This window comes from Chlamydomonas reinhardtii, chromosome 17 (assembly GCF_000002595.2).
Source record: "Chlamydomonas reinhardtii strain CC-503 cw92 mt+ chromosome 17, whole genome shotgun sequence".
In the NCBI taxonomy this organism is placed as follows: Eukaryota; Viridiplantae; Chlorophyta; class Chlorophyceae; order Chlamydomonadales; family Chlamydomonadaceae; genus Chlamydomonas; species Chlamydomonas reinhardtii.
The window spans coordinates 2253423-2278435 of record NC_057020.1 but is presented as its reverse complement, the minus strand read 5'-3'; the positions used below and the strand labels follow the sequence as shown (position 1 = coordinate 2278435).

At 65.9% G+C, this 25013-nt stretch overlaps 4 protein-coding genes across 4 annotated transcripts; 1 reads left to right on the top strand and 3 right to left on the bottom strand.

Annotated features, from left to right (window-relative positions):
• Positions 1-19: 19 nt before the first annotated feature.
• CHLRE_17g713726v5 (uncharacterized protein) lies at positions 20-835 on the top strand. Its single transcript, XM_043072129.1, has 3 exons — positions 20-122; positions 436-596; positions 673-835. Exons 1-3 carry the CDS (start codon positions 54-56, stop codon positions 707-709), a joined length of 267 nt encoding a protein of 88 aa, XP_042914588.1. The 5' UTR covers positions 20-53; the 3' UTR covers positions 710-835.
• A 32-nt stretch (positions 836-867) lies between these two features.
• Positions 868-5359, bottom strand: CHLRE_17g713700v5 (uncharacterized protein). Its single transcript, XM_043072128.1, has 10 exons — positions 4989-5359; positions 4604-4877; positions 4230-4370; positions 3992-4125; positions 3732-3786; positions 3387-3500; positions 3184-3265; positions 2641-2840; positions 2215-2502; positions 868-1975 (listed from the first exon to the last, which is right to left on the bottom strand). Exons 1-10 carry the CDS (start codon positions 5153-5155, stop codon positions 1499-1501), a joined length of 1932 nt encoding a protein of 643 aa, XP_042914587.1. The 5' UTR covers positions 5156-5359; the 3' UTR covers positions 868-1498.
• Positions 5360-5414: 55 nt separating this feature from the next.
• CHLRE_17g713674v5 (uncharacterized protein) lies at positions 5415-14469 on the bottom strand. The gene is made up of 11 exons (XM_043072127.1): positions 14155-14469; positions 13687-13821; positions 12767-12955; positions 12384-12458; positions 11167-12141; positions 9157-10941; positions 8872-9032; positions 7924-8628; positions 7581-7788; positions 7227-7355; positions 5415-7087 (listed from the first exon to the last, which is right to left on the bottom strand). Exons 1-11 carry the CDS (start codon positions 14281-14283, stop codon positions 6806-6808), a joined length of 4773 nt encoding a protein of 1590 aa, XP_042914586.1. The 5' UTR covers positions 14284-14469; the 3' UTR covers positions 5415-6805.
• A 138-nt stretch (positions 14470-14607) lies between these two features.
• CHLRE_17g713650v5 (uncharacterized protein) lies at positions 14608-24959 on the bottom strand. Its single transcript, XM_043072126.1, has 21 exons — positions 23457-24959; positions 23149-23199; positions 22643-22906; positions 22365-22517; positions 21904-22109; positions 21435-21576; positions 20544-20612; positions 20231-20299; positions 19895-19975; positions 19408-19608; positions 19108-19149; positions 18765-18857; positions 18426-18512; positions 18161-18200; positions 17800-18035; positions 17334-17532; positions 17012-17104; positions 16307-16623; positions 15491-16102; positions 15032-15136; positions 14608-14862 (listed from the first exon to the last, which is right to left on the bottom strand). The coding sequence occupies exons 1-21, from the start codon at positions 24570-24572 to the stop codon at positions 14761-14763; spliced, it is 4278 nt and encodes a 1425-aa protein (XP_042914585.1). The 5' UTR covers positions 24573-24959; the 3' UTR covers positions 14608-14760.
• Positions 24960-25013: the final 54 nt, after the last annotated feature.

The window sequence follows — 25013 nt, the reverse complement described above, 5'->3', positions numbered from 1 at the left end:
CGCCGCACCGTGCGTGTCCAGTTTGCGCTTGCATGAATTATGTTATAATCTACATGTATCATTCGCCGCAAGCGTGGTTTAAGAGGAATGCGCGTCTCAGGACGACTGGAGTGAAACGGAAGGTGCGAACGCATGACTGTTACACCCCGTCAGCTTGTTGCTAACGGCCGCGCCCCGGCAGATGCAGTGTGCTGGCCCGCAGCTAGTAGACGCGTGCCGTGATACCGGGTGCATGCCCGGGAGCCGCACGCGGGGGGCTTAGGTGCTGATTTCGCTGAGAGTCAGGGTCAGCCGCAACAACGCCATACGCCTGCCCCCATCACCTATCCGTCACCTGCTGCCCTGCATCCGTTGCATCAAGCCTGGCCTGGCTTCCCCTCGCTTCCATTCCCCATTCCCTCCACCCTACACCGGTCCCAACCTCCATCCCAGCAGGCCAGCTTCAAGCTGCTGCTGCCGTGGCGGCGCGGCGGCGCGGCACCAGGAGCAGGCGCATCCAAGGGCGCACCTCGGCGGCAGCCGGCGGCGGCGAGGACATCGGTGGCAAGGGCGGTGGCTCACGCAGTGCTGTGCTCCGGAGGGAGCAGAAGGACGAGGCGCGTCTGGCGTTGCCGCTGCCCACGCCGCGCGCGGGCGGGTGGACGCACGGCGTGTTCGGGTTATGCGGAACAGCCACGGAGACACGCTCATATTTGTTCGCGAGGAGTAAGTTGCGGCACGCGTTGATAGACCCGTAGTGGGTCGGATGGTGTGTGGGTTGTGGGCTGATGGAGACGACAAGGATAAGTATGGCATGTCTTCGGCATTGCCAGCGTGGTAGGAAAGCGCATTAATGGGCTGCTGTGTCATTGCTGATGGGGACAGTGCATCGAAGCGTTGTAACAATCCAGTCCTGCAATTGGGTTAGTGCTCAGTCCGCCTTGCGCCATTCCCCGGGCTTTACGTGTCACGGAACCTGCACCCCAACACCGCACACCTTGAGACGCCTTCACAACAGACACGTGCAATGTCCCAAACCTCGTGTGACCGCAACGAAGGCCCACTGCTCCTACGCACATCCCTGGTCGTACTAGCAAGTAGCAACACATGTTTGTTGGCGTGTAAAGGAACGCACGCATGCGCTTGGCACATTCCGCCTGTGCAGTGCAAGTTGTGCAACATTCCATTTGCTGGGGTCTGGGAATCAGCTGCACCATGCGGGAACTCACCAACCTGCCTTAACCCTGTCCCACCGCACATCGGCACATGCAATGCACCATGAACGCATCAGCCTTACCAGGAGCTCTCCAGAGTGCTTTCTCGCTCATTACTCACGCAGAGTCACGCTGCATTCTTTGCAGTGCTCACCCGCGCCATATCATGCATCTCACGCGGCCAATGTTTGACTCGAAACCATTTCATACGTGTTTGGCAGCCCTAGATGTACGCCAAGCACCTCAGGCAGGGAGTCGTATGTACCTGTGTCTCGTGTGAATGTGTGCGGCCCTTCTGCAAAGTATCAGTCCGATCTGGCGATCTTGTGCCGTCGGGTTGCGTCACGGAAGGCCGTCAGGGCGGGAATGACATCACTGCCGCCCGTGCCAGTCACTCCCGCCAGCGCCACCGCTGTTTCCACCGCCGTACCCACTGCCGCTGCGACCCCGCTTGCGAGTGTCCCTGAGGCCAGCAGTCCATCAGGCTGCCCTACGCCGCCTCTAGTCGGCAGTGGCGCTGGTGGCGGCGGCGGCGGCGCGGATGGTGAGGCCGCGCCGGCGGCGGTGGAGCCGACGGCGGTGATGGAGGTGGCGTGTGTGTGCAGGTGCGCAGATGTGGAGGTGGAGGCGGCGGTGGAGGCGGAGGCGGAGGCGGAGGCGGGTGCAGTGGTGGTGGCGGTGGCGGTGGAGGCGGGTGCAGTGGTGGTGGCGGTGGCCGGCTGCACGATGTAGCGCTGAGCCACTGAGCGATGCAGGCTCCGAAACCGGTCCAGCTCCCCCACCTGCTGTGGCGTGAGGCACATCCATGCACATACAAGAGCGGTCACGCATATTTGGAGGCGGCTGCTAGCGCCTATCGCAATTCACCAGGCACCTGGGACCCAGTGCTGGCTTAACAGCCCTCAGACCCACAGTTCACGGTAAGGTCGTGCGGTAAGGTCCACAAAACGCTACGACAGCCCCACATTTCACGGCTAGGTTCGCAAGTATCGCAACGCACTACGACAGCCCATGCCCGCACCGTGCAGTCGTAGGCGTCTCGCAGCTCCCCGCCACGAGGGTGACCGGAGCCAGTTGCCGCCGCCGCCAGCACGTAGGCGCGCACGTTGGCCGCCGCCACCGGCTGCCCCGCACCACCGTCCTGCCCCCGCCCCGCACCACCGCTGCTGTTTGTGCTGGCGCCGCTGTTGGTGCGGTTGCCGGTGCCGGTACCGGTGTTGTTGTTGGCTGCCGCCAGTGCGGCCAGGAAGGCGCGGTGCGGGGGCGGCATGTGCGCCACCATGGTGCCCAAGTAGTCGCGCAGCCGGCCCTGGCAGGGCGGTGGCCGGGGCCGTGGGGATCACGTGCATGTTGGCAGCGAGGGCGCAGGCTCAATAAAGGCAGGGACCAGGTCTGACTACTGCTGCCGTACCGTACTACGCAGGAGGCCAGGCGCCCACGCATGTACCTGCTCGTGGCGGATGTCCAGCACGCGGTCAAACGCCGGGACCACACTGGACTGCGCCCCCGTGGCGCCGTACAGCTGCACGGGCGCGCCGCCGTACACGCCTTCGTACACCAGCCCGTACGGCAGCAGCGGGTTGTTGCGCCACCCCGCAATGGGCGGCCGCACGCGCGAGTAGTACTGGTCGGGGTCGCAGCACTCGCCTGCAGATGCAGGGCGAGGCGTGTTAAGACAGGATGAGGTTTCAATCTGCCCATCCAGCCAAGCATCCAGCTGACCAGCCCTTTCCAGTCCTGCGGCCTGACAAGCACAGCAAACTTCGATGGTCCACCGCTCATACACACACAGGGGCGGGGGCCTGACGGTATGTGCCCGGGCCACCAACGGGAGCCGGACAGGGCGAGGCACCAAGTCTCGCTCTCAGCGTGCGCGCGCGCACGCACACACACACACACACACACACACACACACACACACACACACACACACACACACACACATGCAGCAACAGGAGGTCACACCACAGCACTCGTTGCCCCAACCCACCGATGCGGGCGAGTGTGGTCTGCATGGCGCGGAGGGATTCGCTGATGGCGCTCAGTCCCATCAGCACCGCACCCGCGTCGTCCTGCAGTGCATGTGTGTTGCGAGTGTGCCTGAGAGGGATTCATGTCGACAAGCTGAGGCCGATTGCCCAAGCGGCCGCCCCTCCCACAGTCCCACCCGCACCCGCCTCTTGAAGCCCCCACCTGCGCCGCGGCCTGCTGCAGCCGCGCCAGCCCCGCCACGGCCGGCCCCGCCCGCGTCTCAATGTCCACGTGCACCAGCCGGAACCACTCCTCGTCGGGGCCGCCCAGGAAGTTCTGTGTAGGGTTTGGGGGTTGCCGGAGGTGGGTTGCACACAGCAGGTACGTAGTGAAGATCGACACGCCTTTCAGGTTGGGTGTTCTCAAAGCGTGTAGGCGGCTCACTAGCCACGTTATATCGGTATGCCAAGCTAGACTGCAAGCAAGTCGTACAGTGGTACAGGGCTAGCCTTGGCCACTAGCCGCTCAGCAGCCTTAGTCATGGCCCGAGCTCTCACGGCGGCTTACGTTGATGGAGGACAGGTTCTGCAGAACAGGCGGAAGCTCGGGGTTGAGACGCCTCCTGGTGGCAGCACAGCACAGCACGCACAGCACGCGCGGCGGCCGGTCGGGGAAAGGGGGGCCGTAATCAACTTGGGGTTTGATTGGCATGGCATCGCGTCGGTGGGGTTGACCGTCTTGTGGGCTTGAATACCGGTAAGTTGAATGCTGATGCCGACACGGCGTGCGTCCACGGGTCATACTGCTACATTCGGTATCGTACTCACCAGTTGTACAGGTTGTAGGTGGCGTAGGTGAGGATGGGCGGCATGCCCACCGCCGCCGCCACCCGCGCCCACGGCACCGCCAGCACAGCCGGCAGCACCGCGGGAGGCGGGCCGGGCTCGCACCACACGTAGGCCTGCGGCATGCAGTAATTGCGTTTTGGGGCTAAGCCTTGCGCCCAGTGCGCAGGGCTTCCGGCTTCAAGGGTTAGCCGGCGTAACTCGCAGCTTACACGCTTACGTGTGCCAGGAAAGAAAGCACAAGGTAGGCGCGCCAGGCGTTACCATCGTCCAAGAAGCCGCCACTGGTAGGGGCTTCTGGTTCCACCGCACCAGCCGGGGGGTGGTCAGCAGCGTCTTGCGCCGGCAGCAGGAGGCGGTCCTGAGAGGTATGGGGTTTGGGCCGGGTGGCGGTGGTGGACTTGGGCTTGGGGAGCGGGAAGGATGGGTTTGGGTTTGTGCCGGGATATCCGGAAAGGTGGGGTCACGGTGCCGCCTAGCATGCGAGCAGAAGTTGAACATGAGGAATTGAATTAAGGAAAGAGTCGCCGACGTACAAAGCGCGGCACCTACCTCGGCACACAGGCGGCCCCACACTGCCACCCGCCCACTCACCTCCACATCCCCAGTCATGCCGCCGCCGCCGCTACCGCCACCTCCACCACTGCGACTTCCACCAGTGCCACCACCTCCAATGCAGGCCAGCGGTGGCTGAAGCGACGGAATGCGGCCAGGGGAAGTCCACGGCGGGAGGAGGCGGTCGGTGGGGAAGGGTGGCAGCCGGCGCAACCGTTCACGCAGCTGCGTGCCCGAGCCGGCCCCAAACGCGCCGGGTAGCTCGTGCAACGCCTGCTCCCACTCCTGGACCGCAGGGTCGTCTAATTGAATCCTGCGACGCGAAGCAGCACTTGGTGAATTCAAAACGCGGCCGGGAATAGGAACCGTCGCCCGCGACGGTACCGAAATCGCTGGGACGGGGCAGAAGTCCATTCCCGTTCACCTGACTTGTGGTTCTATGGCTGGTAGGAAGCCTTGAGCATCCGGCCGAGCCCACAACACTGCAGCGGCCGAACGCACGGAACCAGCCCGCGCGTCTCGACGGACATGCATACCCGAGCGGCGAACGCTGGTGCGCTGGTCGACCGCTGCTATCCGCCCTTGCAGCATTTTCCTCGGAGTTTTGTCACTCGCTGAGTTTTATGTATCCTCGGTGCAGCACTCTGCTGCCCGCTCTTCGCGCAGCTGTTGGCGCTTTTCCCTGTTTCCTCGCGCGAGCGACCGTTACCCTCAGTTCTGCACTTGCGCGGTGGATAAAGACATTTGTATATCTCACGACTCTTCGACCGGAAGACTCCCGCTCCGTCAGTGCGGTGTCAGCTCTGACGACACTGCTAAGGACTTGGAAAGGCGGAGCGTTCAAGACTTGGAGAAGGCTTAATTACAGCAACGTTGATGATAATAACAGCTATCGTAGGCGCATTGGTCAACTGGGGCAACAAAGAAACCCTAACCGTGGCCCGACACGCACAACGGCCGCGCCGTAACAGCTCCAGCGGAGCACAGCGGACCAGCCTTGAAGCAGATCACTTGGTTCAAACAATATAATACCGTCATAAAAGTTAGGGGGCCTCCATGCATTCATGTCAACTGCCGCACGCACCGCTTCAATTCCCTGAGACTTTTAAGAGGCACGCACGCACGCGCGTCCTCACAAGCCCGTTACCTGACTAGAGCTATTCAGGCGCAATCCAAAAGTCGCACCCTCCGTCACTGGATGGTGGCCGCTCCGTGTGGGTGGGGTGCGGCGCCTGAGGACCCCGGTCAACCCCAAGACCACGAGAAGATGAAAAAGCCACGGACATGCAGACCCTCCTTTGTACTCTTTACCGGCAATCACTGCAATAATCGGTCCGGCCTTCCGGCCGTGCCTTCCCGCCCTAACGGTTCATATCGAGGGCAGAATAATCAGCTGGCCGCGGTGTATGCAACACGTCCCCGCATGACATTTGTATATCCCGAGCCTCAACCACGTCACGCCACTAGGCAGGCGACACCATTGCCTGGCACGTGTATGCGCAGCAGCAGCCCAGAAAGAACGTATGACCTGCCTACACATGCAGCCGCTGCGTGAGCGAGCTCGCTTAAGGGCCAGGGCCGGCCTCTGTGCACTCAGATAGGTGCGCACATTGCAACCCCCATTTATGCGCCCAACACAACAACTCTAACAAAAGAGCCGCAACGATGCACATGCCGAGGGGCCCCTCTTGATTAAATGGCCAGCAATACGCGTTTGTGCAGTAAATCTTCGGCGTACTTCATTTACCACCGGACGCTGCAGGAAAGCGGATGGGGACACATGCAAGCACACAAGGTGTCTTGTTTGAAAGAGCGGATTGAAGTGTAAGCACTAGTGGCCATCTAGCCGCGGATAGATGTACGTCACTACCGACACTCCGTGAACGCCCTGCGCACGCATTTCTCTCTCGTGAGCTCGGCAAGGGCCTGATATGCAGCTGTGTGTCACATCAGTACACACGCCCTAGCCATAGTGAACCTTTATATGAATACCTCATACGCGCTGCAAGATACCCCGAAAAGCCCCTGCCACTCCATTCACCCTGCTGCGGCACACACCCAACCACGTGCGCTGACCGGGGAGAGGCGGCTCTCGCGCCACACAATTGAACCTGCTCGACGACTTGATTGGCCTAGCGCAACGAAGCGTGAACTCCATTCGCCATGGACAGCTTCGCCACCAAAACCACAGCAGCTGGCCCTGGTTTGCGCCTCCCAGCTTGCCTTACATATGTCGCAGCTTCACGCCTTCTTGCGCCGCAGCCGGCCCCACGCCGCGTGGCACAGCCCTGCGGTGGCAGCCGACAGCGCGGCAACGCCCGCCGCATGCTCTAGTGCCGTCCTCAGCAGCAGCGGCGGCAGGCCGTAAGCCGCCAGGAGGCCGTCCACGGCGCTGCCGCCACCGCTGCTGGTGCCGGCGGCGCCACTGGCGGTAATGCCGGCTGCGGTGGCGGCCGCCAGCCAGCCACGCGCTAGGAGCGGCACGCGCGCTGCCGCCAGCGTGGCCGCCAAAGCCGGGGACATCTGTGGCGAGATCAGGCAAGCACGTGACGACACCGTCAGCAGCACTGAAGTAGTGGTACGGCAGCTTGGCGTGCCTGATGTGTGTATGTCAAGAGCACCGTAACCAAGCACCCCAGCGCGCCCCCTGCTCGCCACTCACCAGGCTCACGGCCGGCAGCGCCAGGCCTTCCAGTAGCCACACGCCCGCGCCCAGCTCGTAGCGCACCCGGGCCGCCGGCAGCGGCATGCCAGGCAGGACCGACAGCATCCTCGCCATCAGGCCCAGCACCTGCACAGCCGGCGCCGCAGTGGGTTGCGTGGGAGCGGCAGGAGGCATGGACGTAAGTATAATGCAGGCCACACGCAACCCCAGTTGCTATGAACCTCGCGCAGAACACCGGCGCGTGCGCGTGCGATGGCGTGGATTGCATCACATGCAGTCCGCGCGAGCCCCGAAACGCGCAGCCCTGCCCCCGACGTGAACCGAGTGCCGTGGACCGCGAGGCGGACCCACCTGTCGGGGCAGCACCGCACGACGAACAGCTGCCTTCCAGGCATCGCGCGGCTGCCGCACCCAGGCCACCGCACACAGCACGCCGCCGGCCGCGGACACCAGGTCCAATGCCGTGGCGGACAGCACCGAGTTCACGGCGCCTCCGGAGGCAGCGGCCGCCACCAGGCGCGTGACCGCAATCGCCGCAATCGCCGCGTCCGTCCATTGCCTGGAGGTGAAAGCGGGTAAGAGAGTCTGAGCGCTGGGGCTGGCATGCGCATTCATCACATGACCGCCTCGACGCAACCGCTTGCAGAGACCCGGCCGCAAGTACGTTTGTGCACTTATTACTTCAAGCACTCACATGATGTGTGCGGCCACGTCTGGCACGTCGGCACTCTCCTCGAGCATTTCGGCCGCTGGCGCCACAGCCGCTGGCGTCAGCCCGCCGGCCTTAGCCGCCAGCGCTGCTGCTGCGCCTACCGCCGGGGAGCCGGCGGCACCGGCGCTGCTACCAGCGTCCGTGCCCAAGCCAGCCGCCACCTGGGTACGCGCGCAGCCGCAGTGGCAGCTGCCCAACTCGTGGAACAGCCGCGACCCAGACTCCGTGCCCTGAGCCGCACCCGGCGCCTCATCTGCCTCAAGCGGCAGCAGCCAACCGCGCAGCGGCCACCACCACGAGGCCCGCTGCTTCATTGAAGCAGCCGCGGCCTTGGCGCGGCGCTGGCTACAGCCGCAGGGGGCGGAAGGCGGGCAACGGCAATCAGCGACGGCACACACCGATGGAGGTTCCGCCGAGTCAGACGCGGCCGTCTCTGCCTCGACCGCAATTTCAGAGCCCACGGCCGCGTGGGATGTGCGCGGCGTGGCGGCGGAGCAGGAGGCCGAAGGGTTGTTGGCGTTGAATGGGGAGGGGGTGGTGGAGGTGGAGGGCACCGTAACGGACGCCGAGGTGGCGATGGCGGCGGCGCCGTGCGCGGCGGCCAGGCTGCGGCGCATCATGCCCGCGAGGGCGGGCAGGCGGCTGCGTAGCGCGAAGGACAGCAGGTGGTGGCCTAGGCTGACGGCCCTGCAGAAGGTGTTTGAATGGGTTGGAGGGGGCGTCGGGGCACATGTTGGGGATCATGGGGCGTGTTGTGGGGAGTGGGGATGGGCAGGGTGCAAAGGTGGGAGCGACACGACCGACAGAGGCAGCAACAGGGAAGGCGCCGTGTGCACGAGCATCAAGTGCCCAGCCCGGGGGCCGCGCGAGGGCGCTCCTCAAGGGCACGGGCGCACCCGCCTTCAACGCACGCACGCAAGGCGCACACACCTGCCAGGCAGCTCCAGCAGGTGGCGGCGGTTGCTGCCGGCGCCCGCGGTCGCTGGCGATGTCGCGTCCTCGACGTCCGCGGCCTCGTGCGCGAAAGCGGCGACGTCATGCAGCAGGTCGTTCAGCTCATCGGGGCTGGCGGTCCAGCCGTCAGCAATGGCCTGTCACCGGGAACAGGAATGCCGAATGCGGGATAGAGCGAAGGAGTGTTTTTGGGGTTAGGGATAGGCACACGGGGAGCGTAGGCGTGGCAGCGCACTGAGTGGTATGGACGTACGCGCGCACCTGCAGCTCCGCAGCTGCCGCGGCATCCCGCAGCAGAACCACCGGCACCAGCGCCGCCGGGCCCGCCTCTACCAGGAGCAGGCCCGGCCGCGACGGCAAGTACAGAAGCTCCAAGCTGTACTGCAGCGCCGCGCCGTTCTCGCCATACGCCGTACTACTGCTGCCGTACGCCACATCCGCCGCTACGGCATCCGCCGCCCCAGCGGCGTCGCCGCTTCCCAAAAGCCCGTAGGCGTCGCCGCTGCAGGCGTCGTCAGCGCCGTCATCGTGTGAGGCTTGGGCGCCCGAGCCGGCGGCAACCTGCTGCCCGCAGCCGTCGGCGGCGGTGGGCGCGAACGCCTGCGCGGCCGGCGCGACGTCCACTGGCGTCACCGCCACCACGTCGGCAGGCAGGTGCATGCCGCGGCACCGCAGCAGCAGCTCCAGCTGCTCACCTTCCGAGCCACCGCCGCTGGCGCGAGCAGGGGATCCAGCGTCCGTGCCTGCGTCCACTGCGGCGGCGGCGGCGGCTGGAGGGGCCGCCGCCGCCGCGGCGGTGTCGAAGCCAGCGAAGCCACCGCCGCTGTTGCTACTGGGAGGCTCCGGCGGCCACCACACCACCACATCCATGCGGTGCGGACCCGGCACCACAGCCGCCGCCACACCATCAACACGAGGCTGGGCATCGCGCCAGCCCACGTCACACCGCTCGCCTGCAGGCCCCGGCGCGGGCGCCTCCGCCGCCGCCGCCGGCCCCACAGCGGCAGCGGGGTCCACGACCAGCACACGCGGGTACACCTGCAGCAGCCGCGGCGGCTCAGGCTTGCCGTAGACGCCGCCGCCACCGCTGCCGCTGATGTGCGAGCCATTCTGGCCCACGGCGCCCGCGCCCGCACCCGCGCCCGCACCCGCGCCTGCGTCAGTGGCCGCTGCGGCGGCCACCTCCGCCGCAACGGCGGCCGCCGAAGAGGGCGTGGTCCAGTACGGCGCCCATTCAGCACCAGCGCCGTTGGCATCGGCGCCGCCAAGCTGCTGCTGCTGCTGCTGCTGCTCGTCATCCACCATGTCCTCGTCATCAGGCACGAGGGCGTAGCTGGCGCTGTCCACAATCTGCAGGGCCCGGATGAGGGCGCCTATGTCAATGTCGCCAGACTCCAGGACGCCGCCGCCGCAAACCGGCTCCGCGGTCACGACACCGTCGCCATCGGCGGCCGCCGCCGGCTGCACAGGCACGGCCGTGTCACTGGTAACGTCCGACAGCACCGTTGCCGCCACCGCCGCGGTCTTGGTTGCTACGGTGGAGCCACGTGCGGTCTGCAAGTCGGCCAACGCGGCGGCGGCGGAGCCCTTGGCGGCCGGCTGCATCCCCGCAGCGGCGGCGGCTGCCGCCGCCGACGCCGCCGCCGCTGCCTGGCGGACGTCCATCACCACGTACCGCTGCACGCGCGCCGGCGACCACTGCGGCACGCGCCGCCCGCCGCCCTCACCGCCCAAGAAGCCGCGGCCGTACGGGGAGCCGATGGCCCCAGCCGCCAGCGGCGGCGCGGCGGACGCATGGCTGCAGTACTCCGCCGTCATCGGCATGCGCATAGGCGCGCAGCCCTTTTCGCCGTCCTCAGCGCCGCTGCTTGCGCCAATGAACTCAGTTGCGGCGGCAGCCGCCGCCACCGCCGCCTCGGTGTCTGCCTCCGCCTCCGCCGCTGCCAGCAGGGCGTCGAGGTCGGCGTCTGCCAGTTCCGCCTGTGCCTCCGCGCCGTCGGCGGCGCCGCCGTCCTCACTGTGCAGCCAGCGACGCGCGTTGATGACCTGCACGCACGGCGCGGTGCAAAGAAGGAAAGAGGGCTCAGCGATTCAGCTTCAACGTACCCTGCCGGCAATCTTGCACCCACACACCAACGTTCAGCGCGTGCCGTCCTCCGGTGAGAGGGGTTCCGCCCCATGAACAGGCATTGGTGACGATAAGTTCCGCAACTCCAACGCTTCCATACACACGCTTTCCGGTTTCTTGACAGCACGCAGGCGCACACGCACCAGCTCCACGCAGCCTCGGCGCAGGTACACGCCCTCCAACTCGAAGCCCGCCGCCGCCACCGCCGCCGCCACACGCGCCTCGTAGCCCGCCGCCACCTGCTCCGGCTGCGCCCCCTTGATCTTCACAAGACGCCGCTGCAGCCGCACGCGCGGCACGTACGCCGGCCGACGCGACCAGCCCGAAGTCGGAAGCGCCGGTTTCCCAGCCTCACCCTCGGCGGCGGCGGTGCCGCCCTCGGCGGTTGCATTGGCGGTTACTCCAACGGCGACAACGGTTCTGGCAGCGAGCGCGTAGGCATGATCGGCGCTAACAGCAGGCTCCTGAGGTGCGGCGGGCGCGGGCGGTGGGCGCCGCGCCTGCAGCGCTGGTACAGGCCGGGGGGGCGTCTGCATGCGGCGTGCCAGGCGGACCGCGTTGCCGGTGTACGGATCCGCTTGAAGCGGCCGCTCCAGGAGCGCGAGCCTGGTAACCCGCTCCGTGACGACGGCTGTGGGCGTGCACGCGGCGTCCGTCGTCACCGTGGCCGAGGCTAGCTTGCCCAGGGCCGCTTGCTCTCCCGGCACCACGTCCCCGGGCGGTAGCTGCTCCTGCTCCGGCCCCGCCTCTATTGCCGCGGCCGCCGCGACCGCTGCCGCCGCCGAGGATGACACCGCCGCCGCCGAGGATGACGCTGCCGCTGAGGAGGATGAGGCCGCCGCTGAGGATGATGAGGCCGCCGCCGACGCCGCCTGCAGCTGCTGCTGGCGGCGGCGCTCCTGCGCGAGGCGCTGCAGCTGCACGTACAGCACGAACGCGGTGGAGGCGGCGCACGTGAGCAGCTGCGCCGTCAGCGGGAAGTTGGACAGGTCGGCGGCGTCGGCGCTGCCGTGCCCGGCGGCCAGCTGGCGCCGCCCGTGTGCTCGTATGCGCAGCCCCAGTGCGGCGCTGATGCAAAAGCTGACCACGCCGTACACCGCCTCGGCCACGAAGCCAGTCTGGGGGAGGGAGACGGGGCAGGCAAGGAAGTCATGAAGATGGGTTTGGAAAGGAGCTTGTAAGGGTCTGGCAAGGAAGCATCTGCTCGAAAGAGCATCAAGTAGGCCTGCTGTGTTTCTTGCCCCTGGCATGCCGAACACTGCTTGAGGGCTTACCCGCAGCTCCTCAGCCATGCAAGCCATGCAAGCCTGCCCGCCCCTTGCACCCCTCCCTGCCGCACCACGCCATCCAAAGCGCGTACCTGGAAGCACAGTGCGTATGCGCAGTCGGACACGGGCCAGCTGCGCACGAACCAGAGCGACAGCGCCGATGGCTCCTGCGCGGCAGCGTGCGCAGCACAAACATTGTACACCAAGCTAGTGCGGTACCAGTACAAGGTGGAGCCGGTCCCGCCCTCCAGCTGGCGGCCACCCTCTGTAATGGCCGGCCGCCGCCTGCAGGCCCACGGCCATGCGGCTCGGCGTCGTCGCTATTGACCAGCCCAGGAATCCAGATGCAGCCTTTGCCACGCGGCCGAGTTGCCCACATCCCGCCCCGCAATCCCCTCCACCCCTGCTCCAAGAGGCGCACCTTTTAGGCAACAGACCCCGCTCTCCACGCCCCTCACCGCGCCCTCTGCCTCACCATGTCCGCCGTGTACAGCAGCACCATCAGGGTGGCGGGCGCCACGATGCGCTGCAGCGGGAACACCCACATGCACCAGCGCGGCGCCTGCAGGCTGGCCGGCACCACCGCCGCCAGCAGCAGCCGGGCTAGTATGCCTAGGGACGAGGCCGACACCCAGCGGTCGGGGCGCTGCAGCGTGAGGTAGTCCTGAAGAGCGTGGGGGGGAGGGGTTCGTCAGAATATCGCGTTGGAGGACCAGAGCGTGGTTGTCAGTACCAATCCCAGAAACAGCGAGGCCCAGTTACCGGGGTGGGTGGAGGCAGGGGTTAGGGGGGCAAGAAATGGGCAGGGGCATTGGGGGCGAGCGGGCGTGTATCGGTGCGGGGTGGCGCGGCGAGCCGGGTTGGCTAAGACCAAATTCATGCTCGCAGGGACTTGGCAGCGTTTGCATCGGCGAATGCTCCTGAGGTCAATGCAATGTTACTCTGAAGTTTTGCAAGTGGGGCGGTCACAGGGTTCCGGGAGCTGCAGTGGCCAATTGTTGCGCCCGTGGAAGGGGTGCGGGCGAGGCAACTTACAAAGCTGAACACAAAAAGGCTGGCTTTCCGTAAGCCGCTGCAGCTTTGGTGCGGAGTCGGGAGCATGCATGTGCCATGGCAGGCCGCTCATGTGCAGCCCAATGCGTGGAGATGAGTATGGGTGATGGCCCTGGTGAGGGGGGCCTGCGCCTCGCTGTGATGTGGCCGTGCGGTTCCCAGTCTCCTGTGGCCGAAAATGCCTGTCACTAAATTCACCGCGTCGTGGCGTCATCCACGCGCTACCTTCCCTTCGCCTGCAGCCTTCCATCGCGCCAATCCTACTGGTATACTCCACCCCACCCCCCCTATGCCGCTGTTGCGATGACGGTCGGGCCGGCCGGCGACGTGCGGAGTTCGCACCTGGAAGACTTGGACAGGGCGCGCCGCGAGGTAGAGCATTTGTTGCACCACAGAGCCGCTGCAGGGGTAGCCTGCAGCCAGGGTGCTGCCCAGGGGCAGTGTATGCGCCGTCCCAGCGCAGAAGGGCTTGGCGAGCTGGGGGGCAAGGGAGGGGCGACCAGCGGGAAGGTTTTGGACGTCGCGGGACGAAGGAAGGACGACATGGCTGCCCGCCCAATGTGCACACCTAGAGCATCAGTGCTCTACCTACTAAATCATGGCTGCAACATTATATGTTCACTTCGCTTTGGACTTCACGCTTCAACGGAAGCGCCCTTTCGCTTCAACCGAGCACGCAGGCCCCGCACACGCTTGCGTTGCAACAATTGGACGCTAAGTATACGCATTCAACACCAGCACAAGTGCAGCTGGCTTCCCAAGTGATCCACCATAACTTCTTGGCGTTCATGTGGTACAATGCAAGCTCACCTGAGCATACCCGAACACCTGCACATAGGTCATCACCACGTATGCCAACATTGTCGCCCTGTAGCCCGCCTTTGTGCCCTCAGAGACGGCACCGGCCGCTGGGGGTCCATTTGCCTGCTTTCTGTCCATGGCCTTCGCCTGCGAGGATGCTGCAAGGGCAGCTCCGTCCTCTTGTGTCATTTCCTCCATATCCTCACAGCGCCATAGTCTGCGACGGGAGTTAGGGCCGCTCAGGTCTAGATGCGAAAGCGTTGTTGGTCGTGTGCGCGCAGGCGAGCAGCACAACTACGATTACGCGTGCAGTCGTAATCTATGTATATGATCTGAATATGTATTCTCGGAGCGTCAGCATCGCCGTATTGAAAGCAGCGAGCGGCAGCGCGTATCGGCCACCGCCTAACAGTCCCGTCGTACCTGCCCGCCGTGCGTGCATGAGAGCGCGCAGGCTGCTCGCGGACCCCCCGGGATAGCAAATGAAGCACAACTTAAAATACATGGCCCACCGCGGACACGCACTTATCCCGCGTCGCGCGAGCCCATAATTCCTCGCATACAAGCTGCTCCCCGTGACCTCACCCCTCGCGGACCCTCCTCTGTCACACCCGCCTACGCATGCCCTTCCTGCTGCGCCTGCCGCTGCTGCTCTTCCCGAAATACTCGCAGTAGCTCTTGGTCCAGATCCCGCCCCGCCGGCAGCACCGCGGCGCCCTGCAAGCGCGCGAAGCAGTGGTGTGCATCAGCGACCTACAGAAAGTATCACAGGGGTGTCGTGCTTGTGCGCAGCACATTTGAGCCAATTGCGCACGTGCCAGCGCTCGGGAACCGAGCACACACGAACTACTGTGCAGCCCGTGTGCCCGCCCTCCTCAGCCCTCACCTGCAGGCGCCGCAGTAGCCGCCCCTCATGGGCCACCCGCTCGCACGCCAGCACCCGCGCCGAGCGCCCGATGGGGGCGCCCTGCTGCACCGCGCGAATGACCTCCTGCGCACACAGATTGCCGATGCCAAGGGCAATGGTTTCAGATGGGGCATGCGTGTGGCCTAGATGAGGCATGCCGGCTTTGGGGCATGCCGGCGGCACGCGCGAGGCAAGCCAGCGCTGATTGCTGTGGTGGGTGCTCAGCGCTAGCCACAGGCCGCATGCTCATTGGGGTTGAAGGCAACAGCTATCGCGCTGCTTGGTGATGACCGCACCCGCGCACCGCCCACCAGCCGCCATTTTATCGCCAAGCGACAGAGCATGCGCCCCAATCATGGCCCATCAATCCGCAGGATCCGCAGCCGCACTCCTGCTGAGCACCCGCAAGAAAGCAGCACCCGGTACACACACACGCACCTCGGCCCGGCGGCACACGGCGTCCTCCAATCCCGCCAAAGCCGCGCAGTGCACGCCAAAGCTGGAGGAGCAGCAGCCCGGCACCAGCCGGTATAGGAACACCGTCGTCCCGGTGGCGGCGGCGCCGCCCCCTGCGCCGCCAACATCACCACCGCCTGCCCTGCCGTTGCTGCCGCCACCCCTTGCTGCACATGCGTCGCTGCCGCCACCACTGGCACGCCCGCCGCCGTCGCAGCCGTCGCCGCCGCCGCCGCCTGCGGCGGCACTGCTGCTGAGCACCTCCATCTGCAGGAAGGCCAGCTGGCGGCTGGGCGGCAGCACTCCAGGTCGGAACAGCTCGTGGAAGTGGGTGCACAGCACCAGCCGAGGCGGCAGCCGCAGCCGCCGTGGCGCCTGCGCCGCCCCTGCTCCTGTCGAGCCGCCTTCAGCCGCCGCCAGCCCCAGCACGGCTTCTGTGTCGCTGCCGCCAGTGCCGCTGCTGCTGCCGGCGCCTGCGAAATGGGTGAGCAGGGCAGCGCAGAGGCCCACGCCGTCTGAGGCCAGTGTGCCCTTTCCGAACTCGTCTAGAACTAGCAGCGTGCGCTCGGTGGCGGTGCGCAGCATGGCCGACACCTGCGGCAGCAGCGGGCGGAGACAGCAGCAGGCGGCAGTCGCAGGTGGCAGCAGCAGGCGGCGGTAGCACGGAAGCATCAGTAGCGGCAGCGAAAGGATGGAAGAGCGGTAGCGGAGTTGTGGGTTGGAAGGCAAGGTAAAAGCGGAGGCCAACAGCCGTTAGCCACGCCGCCCGATCGTCTGCGCAGTCCACACGCAACTCACCTGTGTCAGGTCTGCCATGAAGGTGCTCGGCCGCAGCAGCCGCCCGCCGCCGCCTCCACCAAGCCCCCCGCCGCCCGCCGCCGCCACGCCGCCGTACGCCCCTCCCTCGCCACTGCCCGCCGCCGCCGCCGCCGCCGCACCGCCTGCCACTTTGAACACGGTCGCTGCTCCCAGCGGCGGCGTGGCGCAGCGCGCTGCTATGCGGTCGGCCAGGCCTATGGTGGCGGCCTGTGCCGGCACGTAGGAGCCCAGGTGCGCCAGGTAGGCGATGAGCGCCACGGCGCGGGCGTAGCAGCTCTTGCCGGAGGCGTTGGGGCCTGGGGGGGGAGGGAGGGGGGTTGGGAATGGGGATGATGATGGGGATTGGCCCCGCAAGGGTGCCCGCCCGCCGGGGATTGACACGAGCTGAGGGGGTGCTTGTAGCAGTCCCGCGGGGCGGAGGAAAGGGGGCGGAGAGCGGGGATGGGCATGCAGATGGGCATGCATGGGGAGGACGGCAGGGAGGACGGCATGTCGGTTTAGGGGAAGTCGCCCATGACCCACACCCGAAACAGCCCGCCATAAACGGATGTGAGTTAGGGGCAGGGGTGCCGATATGGGTGCTAGTACAGCGTTAATGATGTAGTACTGCGGTACAGCGGCGGGGTCGCTGCACGGCGGTGGCACCAGGCACGCACACCCGGGGGCGCCGTGCCGGCCGCCCACCTGTGACCACCTGCAGCCGGGCTGCCCGGGCGCCGAACTCCACACTGAAGGGGATGTAGGTGGGCACCACCAGCTCAGCCAGTGGGTGGCGGCCTGGGGGGCAGGCCGTGGGGGCAGGCCGTGGGGGCAGGCGGCAGCGGGGTTCGGAGGTAGAGGCGGCATGGGGTACGCGGTGGTGGCAGGGTGGCACAGCAGCAGGAAGAGGTGCTATGTGTAGCCCTGCGTTTCTTGGTGTGCTGCGACTGTACGGATAGGTTATGGAAAAGCCTGGGCCAGCCAGCCCTGGTTAGTACTGATTACCGCGTGCGGTACGCGCTCGCACCGTTCACAACAGTGAGGACGTTGTCGGCCGTGACCTGCGGCCGGCAGTAGCCGCCACCGGCGCCGCCGCCGCCGCCTTCCGCAGCCAGCGCCGCCAGCGCCAGCAGGCAGTCGAGCTCGGCGGCGGCGGCGGCGGCCCGCTGCAGCGGCGCCCCGTGCGCCGCCAGCAGCCGCGCCGCCATCTCAGCCAGCAGCGTGCCCTGTCGGTACCCGCGTCGTGTTATCATCATCAGCGCCGACGGACAGTCGGACAGCCGGAAAGCACCGCCGAACGCCTCCCAATTTCGTCCAGTCTCCCCCCACACACAGACACACCTCCTTCGGGTCCCACGGACGCACGCCACCTCCGCCCCCCCCCCACACACACCACCACCACCATCACCTCCGGCCCACATCACATTCGTGCCCACATGACCTGTTTTCGTGGCTCCGCCCCCACACCCCCGCCTCCAGGCCCGCGCCCACACCTCCAGGTCTTGTATCTTGTACAGCAGGTCGCCGAACCGTGCGTTCAGGTCTCGTGTAGCCTGCGTGTGGTAGTACGCAGCCCAGCCTGAGCCCGAGCCATCCCCGCCGCCTCCGGCTCCGTCGCCGCTTCCCCCAGCGGCTCCTCCAACCCCCGCCCCTGCTGACGCCGCTGATGCCGCCGCCTCGCTGCCGGTGAAGGCCAGCTCAAAGTCAGGCAGCGCGTCCAGCAGGTCCGCTGGCGGGTGGGTGGGCGACACAAAATTGTTCAAGGTCAAGATAGCAATTGCGTGCTGAGCAGGAAAATGCGCCCTGTGTGCGTTGCCGCACTTGCCCCACCCCCCGCGCCCCAGCACCGCTCACCCGTCAGTTGCTGCCCCTCCACCTTCATCATGAAGCCCACCTGCGCGAGACAGCAGGGCCCGCGGGCGCATGTGTGCCTGCTGCTGTGTATGTGTCGCACGCAACCCCGAATGCATCACGGCCCACACGCACGAGGCGCAGCGCATGCACCATTCGGGCATTCGGTAGCCTGGAGCAGTCCCTCGCCCAGCCCTGCGCCCCGCCCGACGCCCCCCACCCCCAACACACCACACTCCCGCCGGCACCCGCCCTCCCCCTCGCCCACCTGCGGCAGGTACAGCACGGTCCACAGCTGCTGCAGGTTGGAACGCATGAGGTAGCGCGGCACACGCCGCAGCTCCGCCTCCACCACCTGCGTTTCAAGTGCGCCGGGGCAGTAGACGCGTGTTGTTGAAGCAGACGACGCACGCGGATGCTTGCATACGTGCGTACGGTATTTGCGTTGCAAGTGCCGGTCGCCGTAATGCATCCGCGAATGCCCCAAGGCTCAGCACCCACAGGCCTGGCTCCAGCGCTTACTTCAATGCGGCTGCGCTGGCACACACATGCAGAAGCACCCCCTACTCATGTGCCCCCGAGTTGCTGGTCTCATGCACGCACTCACCGCCGTTAACAGGCTCGGCAGCGCCCTGTAGGCGGCCTTGAGTCGGTCCAGGGGCGGACACACGCCCGCGGCCACCACCAGCCCTTCCTCGGGCTGTGGCGTGCGTAGCATTTCGGGGAGGTTGTAAATACCAGCCCAAACCAAACCAAACTAGCGGAGCACAGGCAGAGGCGACAGTTGCAAGGGGGTTTGCATGATGGTTGTAGCAGTTGGGAGTGAGGGGCAGCGAATCAGCAGGATAGGGGCACGGCGTCACGCACGAGTGCATGCGGCGAGGTGGGGTTGTGGTTGTGATGGCGGCAGCCGCGTGCGTGTGGGTATGCATGCAGCCATGCGCCCCCACCTGGTTGGTGTCGAGGATGCTCAGCAGGAGGTCCACCGCGCCCTGTGTGATGTCGGGAAGGCACACGAGGGTGGGTTGGACACCGCGCGTGCAAGATGCACCATTTGCGTGTGTGTGCGCGTCATCACTGCTGACACGCCAAGCGGCACTTGGTTGAGGATCCCGCCGCAGCGGTGTGCAGCCGCCGCCGCCGCAGCTAGTGGTGGTTGTTTGACTCGGCGTGCGTACGTGCTCCACACATGTGCACGCGACTCACGCGGCCAGCATCGCATAGCAGCACGCACGCAACCGCACACGCGCCTGCAGGTCCTGGCTGATGTGGGTCAGCACCTTGGCGCTCACGCCCACGCGCTCCCAACTCAGCGGCTGATGCTGCTCGGCCGCGGTGGCGCCGGAGGCGGCAGCCCTGCCGCCGCTGCCGCCGGTGTCCTGGGCGACCCCGCCTGGCGCCAGGTGCTCTGCGAAGACCGACCGCAGCCGCAGCAGCTGCAGCAGGCAGCTCTGTGGGTAAGGTAGGCAGAGGCAGGTGGAGGCAGGGGGATGAGGCATGGCAGGTAAGCTGAAGCTAGCGCGGGCGGGTGGGGACACAGCGGGGTGCGTATGCACGCCTTGTTATTCTCAGTCCCCCAACCCCATCCGCTCACACCGCCCCTCCGAACCGACGGCCTGTGTGTGCGTGGCCCAGCTGGCCCTCTCTCCTCCCAATCGGATCCTTCAACTGCCTGCCGCGCATACCCTCTCCCGCACTCCCCTACCCCCCCCCTACACACACAACGCGGGCAGTCACCTGCAGCAGCTGCAGTGCCCTGAGGTCGGGGCGCTGCTGCACCGCCGCCAGCCGCCGCAGCAGCGAGTGCACGTCCGGAAGCTGCAAAGGGGGGGCGTGTGTGCTTGTGAGTAATGTGAAGCAGATCAGACACTCCGTGAACCGCCTCCGACAGGCAAGCCCAATGAATACGCCAGCGCGTATGTTGTGGGGTGTGCTTGTGTTCGCTGCGCCATGTACATGCGTGCGCGTAGGGGCGTGTAAAGGGCGTGTACGTACGCACGCCTTTTGGTGGTGCTGCTGCCCGCCCACAATCCATGGCAGCACATCACCGCACGCACCGCATGGGCCGCTCACCGGCTTTATCTCGGCCCGCAGCAGCGGCACCAGCTCCGCCCCGTCCCGCAGCAGCAGCTCGATGGTGTCCTGCCGCGGCGGCATTCCACACATACATGGAAAAGGAAACGAGAATAGGGAAGTGGAGTAGGTAGGAAAGGGTGAGGCTTGCTTGCATATGTCGCGCAGCGCCGCGGATGCCTGGGCACATGTGTCACGCTCGTCGGCCTTTATTCCCGCTCTGGGTTTTGCATTGGCGCACTCGCGCCAGCAAACAAACGAACACCTTTCTCCATGTGCCTTCCTAAACATGGACACGCACGCACACATGTACCTGGCGATCCCGAATGACGTCCAGGTCCGCCGCCGGGCGCAGGAACCACAGCCGCAGCAGCCGCCGGCCCTGTGCATGCACACACACACACACACACACACACACACACACACACACACACACACACACCTTTTCCTTTCCATTCCCATGCTTATATGTGAGCTCGACTACGACCAGCGGGCGGGAATACGGGAATTAGGCGTGCTGGGTAAACGTTGTTTAGCGCGCCCAGGGTGCGGAGCATGGACGCATACAGGTGCATCGCGGGGTCAGGCCGAATGGTCGCCCGTGGGGTTAGTTACAGGCTTATCGCGGGTAAGTATGACTACCTGGGTGACGACAACCACGCGACGCTCGGTAAATTGGTAGGTATCCGTAAGTAACTCCGGCGTCATCTGGGCGGGCTTTCGTTTCGTTTTTTAACACACACACACACACACACACACACACACACACACACACACACACCATTACATGCAGGCAAGTCTGTCAGCAACAGCAGGCACCTTTGGGTTCTTGGAACCCCCACAGCCCAACCACGCACTCGCTCGGCCCCCAAGCCAAATCCCCGCACCTATAACGACTGCGCTGCTGCGTTCATGCACACACACGCGCGCACACACACACACACACACATACACACACATACACACACACATGGTCGCCCGTGGGGTTCCAGGCTTATCGCGGCTAAGTATGACTACCTGGCTCACGACAGTTACGCGACGCTCGGTAAAATGGTGGGTATCGGTAAGTAACTCCGTCGCGTCATTGGGCGGGCTTTCGTTTCGTTTTTCACACACACACACACACACACACACACACACACACACACACACACACACACACACACACGCGCACACACACACACAGACGCGCACACGCACGCACCATGTTTGTGACGCAGCGGTGCGCCACCAGGTTGAAGAGGCTGAAGCCCTCCTTGGGCCGGCCCAGCCCCATGGCCGAGGGGTGGCGCTCGCTGGCGAACACCTGCAGCCCGTACAGCGTGGCGCCGTCCACCTGCAGCAGGCTGGGGGGTGGGAAGGAGGGGGAAGGGTGGTGGGGCAAGGGGTGGTGGGGGGTGGGGTGGGGGGTTACAACCACATGCGTCAGTGCGCGCTGGAAGCTCCTCAGGGCAAGGCAGCAGGCGAATGAAGGATGCAACACACTGACCAGCGCACCCCCAACCGTTCCCCTGTGATTTCCTGACACGAGCGCGCCATGTGCGTGTCGTCGCCCAGCAGCAGCGGGTCGTGCGGGCCGTGCTGCGGAGCCGCTCAACCCCCAGGTACAGCAGCCAAAGTCTCTGTACAGCTCTTACTAGCTCTTACAGACCCAACCCACCGCCAGCGCTCACCCCTGCATGCTAAGCTGCTTCAGCCGCTCCACCACAAGCACCACACCGGAGCCACCAGCGGCGCCGGCACGGCGGCCCCTGCCCCTGCCCCTGACGCCAGCTCCGCGGCCGGTGCCGCTGCCGCCGCCCCAGCCGTCGCCGTCTTCCTCCTCCCCTTCCTCGTGCTCCTCGCCTTCTCCTCCCTCGGGCGCCCGGCCGTGTCCCTCCTGTAGCAGCGGGGGAGCGAGGGCGGCTTGATGCCTTGCGGCCTGCTGCATGTGATTGTACCGGTATGCTGCTGGCTGGGTCAGCCACCGCATCCCGGCCCGCAGTGCTGACGGACGTGTAGGCCGGCCGCAGCCAGCACGCACCTGGTTTCCCTTACCACATGCACGGACACACACATGCTCCATCAATCACCCAGTGAATTGAATCAGTAATTGGGAAGCTAACACGGGCGCGGGCCCCACCCCGGCACCCACTCGCAGCAGGTGGGCCACCAGCGCACCCAGCGCCGACACCGCCTGGCCCTGGCCCAGCAGCTCCGGCAGCAGCAGCTGCTGATGAGGCACGGAGGCTCCGCTGCCGCCCGACGAGTCGCGCACCACCAACTGCGAAGTGACGCGCCGTTTCGCCTGCAAGCCGCAGGAGACGGGATGACGCGGTCATGTGCATGTACTGCAACAAATATTGGCGACAGGCACCCAGGCGCGGAACAGGGTCGTCAACATGCGCAATGCGTGCTGCCGCACGCACCCACCTCTTCGTAAGCGAAGGCACCGCTTCGCTCCAGCCGGACCTCAATCCCAGCCGCAGCTCCTTCGCCTCCTCCTTCCCCTCCTCCATCACCATCCCCAGTGTCTGCAGGGCCCCTTCCTTCGCCAGCGCTTCCGTCCCCCGCATCCACCGCTCCGGCACCTGTGTCCGGCAGCTGCAGCTGCGCCGCCTCCAGCGCCGCAGCGTCTGACTTGCTGCTGAGCAGTAGCAGGTCGGGACCCAGCTGCAGCTTTGCCAGTTGGAGCATCTGGGGCATGGGTGGAGGGGCGCCGTGGGGGTGGTCAGTGGGCGGGCCGGAAGCAGGTGGCGCAACGGGAAGGTGGGTGCGTGGCTGTGGTTCGGGGCACCGTAAAGCAGCAGGCGTGTGGAGCATACGAAGCGGACAAGAAGTCGTGCCCGCGGTGCTGCCGTACGCCCTCCTTCAGAGTCATGTGGTGACGTGCATGCTACCTCTCTGCTCCCTTCCTCCCGCCCCCCTCCCTCCCTCACCTGGTACGCCTGCGGCCCCTTAACCTCATCGTGGCACTGCATGACGCCCAGCTGCATGGCGGCATGGGGGCGGGCGGGGCAATCAAATCCATGCCCAGCTTAGCCAAGACCACAAACCCGACAGTGCCAAGAAACTGGTTGACATGGAGTTGGGAGCGACATGAGGACGCACGAAAAGGCCCCATACACCGCTGGATAGGGGACCAGGCGCGATGGGCGAGGGACTGTGGTGGGCAACGTACCCTGCCCTCTCATTTCCAGCCCGTACACTTCTGTGCCCCTCGCGTGCCGCTCCCTCGCCTGTTTACCTCATTGCAGAGCGCATCATACACGGCCACTCCCAGGGTGCTGCCGTAGTAGGCCGCAGCCATCACCACCTGCTGCTGCCCACCCAGGCCCCGGTGCCGCTGCTGCTGTTGGTGCTGCTGGTGCTGCAAGTCAGGGACGTCCGATGGCCCCTGCTGCCTGCCTAGCCCGTGCCGACCCATACCCGCATCGGCAGCCTCCCCTGCTGCCGCGTCCGCCGAGCCTGCTGCTGCGTGCGGCAGCGGCTCGTCTAGCACCCCAGCTCCAGCCCTGCCGGCGCCGCCCCCGCCACTCAAGAGCTGATCCGCGTACTCCTCCGCGAGGCGGGCTGCGTCATGCAGGCCGCCGCCACCGCCGCTGCTGATGTTCACGTCGCCGTAGTAGCTCCAAGCTGCGGCCTGCTGCTGCCCATGATGCGAGTGCCATTCCTGCTGCTGCGGAGGTGGCGGCTGCCGTGCCGGCGTGGGCAGCTGCTGCGCCCGACCCAGATCGCCAAACTGTGCCCGTGCCTGCTGCGCGTGCTGCTGATGCCGACCCACATCAAGTGCTGCCGTCCGCGATGACGGCAGCCTGCTAGTGGTCTGGTGACGGGCGGACTGGTGGAGGTCGTTGGGGCCCCTGCTGCCGCGGCCAGTGCTGCCGCCAGCTGCAGCCTGCCCCGCCGCCCAGCCCTCACTGTATTGCTCAGCAGCAGCGCCGCCCTCCGGCCCAGCAGCCCACGCCCCGGTGCTCGCTCCGCTCCCGCCCGGGTCGCCGCCACCAAGGCCGCTGTAGCCGCCCGGTACGTGTGCAGTGGCGGGGCCTGCTGCGCCCGCCGCGAACTCCCCATCGCCGCCGCTCCCACCGCTGAGCCACAGCCCACTGTGCCCACCGCCGATGCGCTGCCGCACACGACCGCCACCAAGGCAACCCGCGAAAGGATTGGTTGCTCCTGAAGCGGCAGGGGCGACTTCAAAGGGTGCCCGCGGTCCCGCTGCTATTCGCTGCAGCGGCTGCAGCGCTACGCCTGCTGGCTGCGGGTCGACTCCACCTGGGTTCCAGCGGCTTCTGTCCTCGCGATACGCCATACCTTGTTGAGCCAAGCTGTCGGCGCCAGGGCCGTTAGGCGAGAACCACATTCCGCCCGATCAAACGGTCTGACCGTAGCCCAGTCCTGCTAGAGGTTTGAGAGAAGCACCATCGTCGTGCGAACGACGCCACGACACGCTGCAGCAGGTAAAACCAGAAGAATTCAAGCCACGGCGAGGGAGGTGCTCGGAGGGCCTTGCATTTTGGCGGGAAGCTCCGATACGTTGTAAAAGCTTTCAGTCCCCAGCGCTACTTAAATGTATCAAATGTAAACGCAGCGAGGACAAGCATACATGCCCGACGAGCCACATCGGGAGAGGGTGTGCGGTTCGTGCGCGTGCATGCACCGTACCTACCTACCCGTCAGCGGGCCAGGCGCCAGGGCCATTCGGAACGCAGGGTAGTGCGCTCCGATAGTCAAGAGTATCCGCTGAGACGTTAGCTAGTAACAGGCAAGGAGTTTAGGCTTGAGCGGGGCATTCTGGGGCGAC

Coding starts and splice junctions, on each gene's coding strand:
- CHLRE_17g713726v5 (XM_043072129.1), top strand. CDS start 54: ATGTATCATTCGCCGCAAGCGTGGTTTAAGAGGAATGCGCGTCTCAGG. Junction 123..435: donor CGACTGGAGTGAAACGGAAG/GTGCGAACGCAT, acceptor CCATCCCAGCAG/GCCAGCTTCAAGCTGCTGCT. Junction 597..672: donor GGAGGGAGCAGAAGGACGAG/GCGCGTCTGGCG, acceptor TATGCGGAACAG/CCACGGAGACACGCTCATAT.
- CHLRE_17g713700v5 (XM_043072128.1), bottom strand. CDS start 5,155: ATGCTGCAAGGGCGGATAGCAGCGGTCGACCAGCGCACCAGCGTTCGC. Junction 4,371..4,603: donor GCATGACTGGGGATGTGGAG/GTGAGTGGGCGG, acceptor CATACCTCTCAG/GACCGCCTCCTGCTGCCGGC. Junction 2,503..2,640: donor TGGACATCCGCCACGAGCAG/GTACATGCGTGG, acceptor CCGCCCTGCCAG/GGCCGGCTGCGCGACTACTT.
- CHLRE_17g713674v5 (XM_043072127.1), bottom strand. CDS start 14,283: ATGGACAGAAAGCAGGCAAATGGACCCCCAGCGGCCGGTGCCGTCTCT. Junction 12,459..12,766: donor TGCTGTACACGGCGGACATG/GTGAGGCAGAGG, acceptor GCTGCCGCGCAG/GAGCCATCGGCGCTGTCGCT. Junction 7,789..7,923: donor GACGTGGCCGCACACATCAT/GTGAGTGCTTGA, acceptor TTTCACCTCCAG/GCAATGGACGGACGCGGCGA.
- CHLRE_17g713650v5 (XM_043072126.1), bottom strand. CDS start 24,572: ATGTGGTTCTCGCCTAACGGCCCTGGCGCCGACAGCTTGGCTCAACAA. Junction 22,518..22,642: donor GTGCCTTCGCTTACGAAGAG/GTGGGTGCGTGC, acceptor TGCGGCTTGCAG/GCGAAACGGCGCGTCACTTC. Junction 19,976..20,230: donor TGCGGGCCGAGATAAAGCCG/GTGAGCGGCCCA, acceptor CCCCCTTTGCAG/CTTCCGGACGTGCACTCGCT.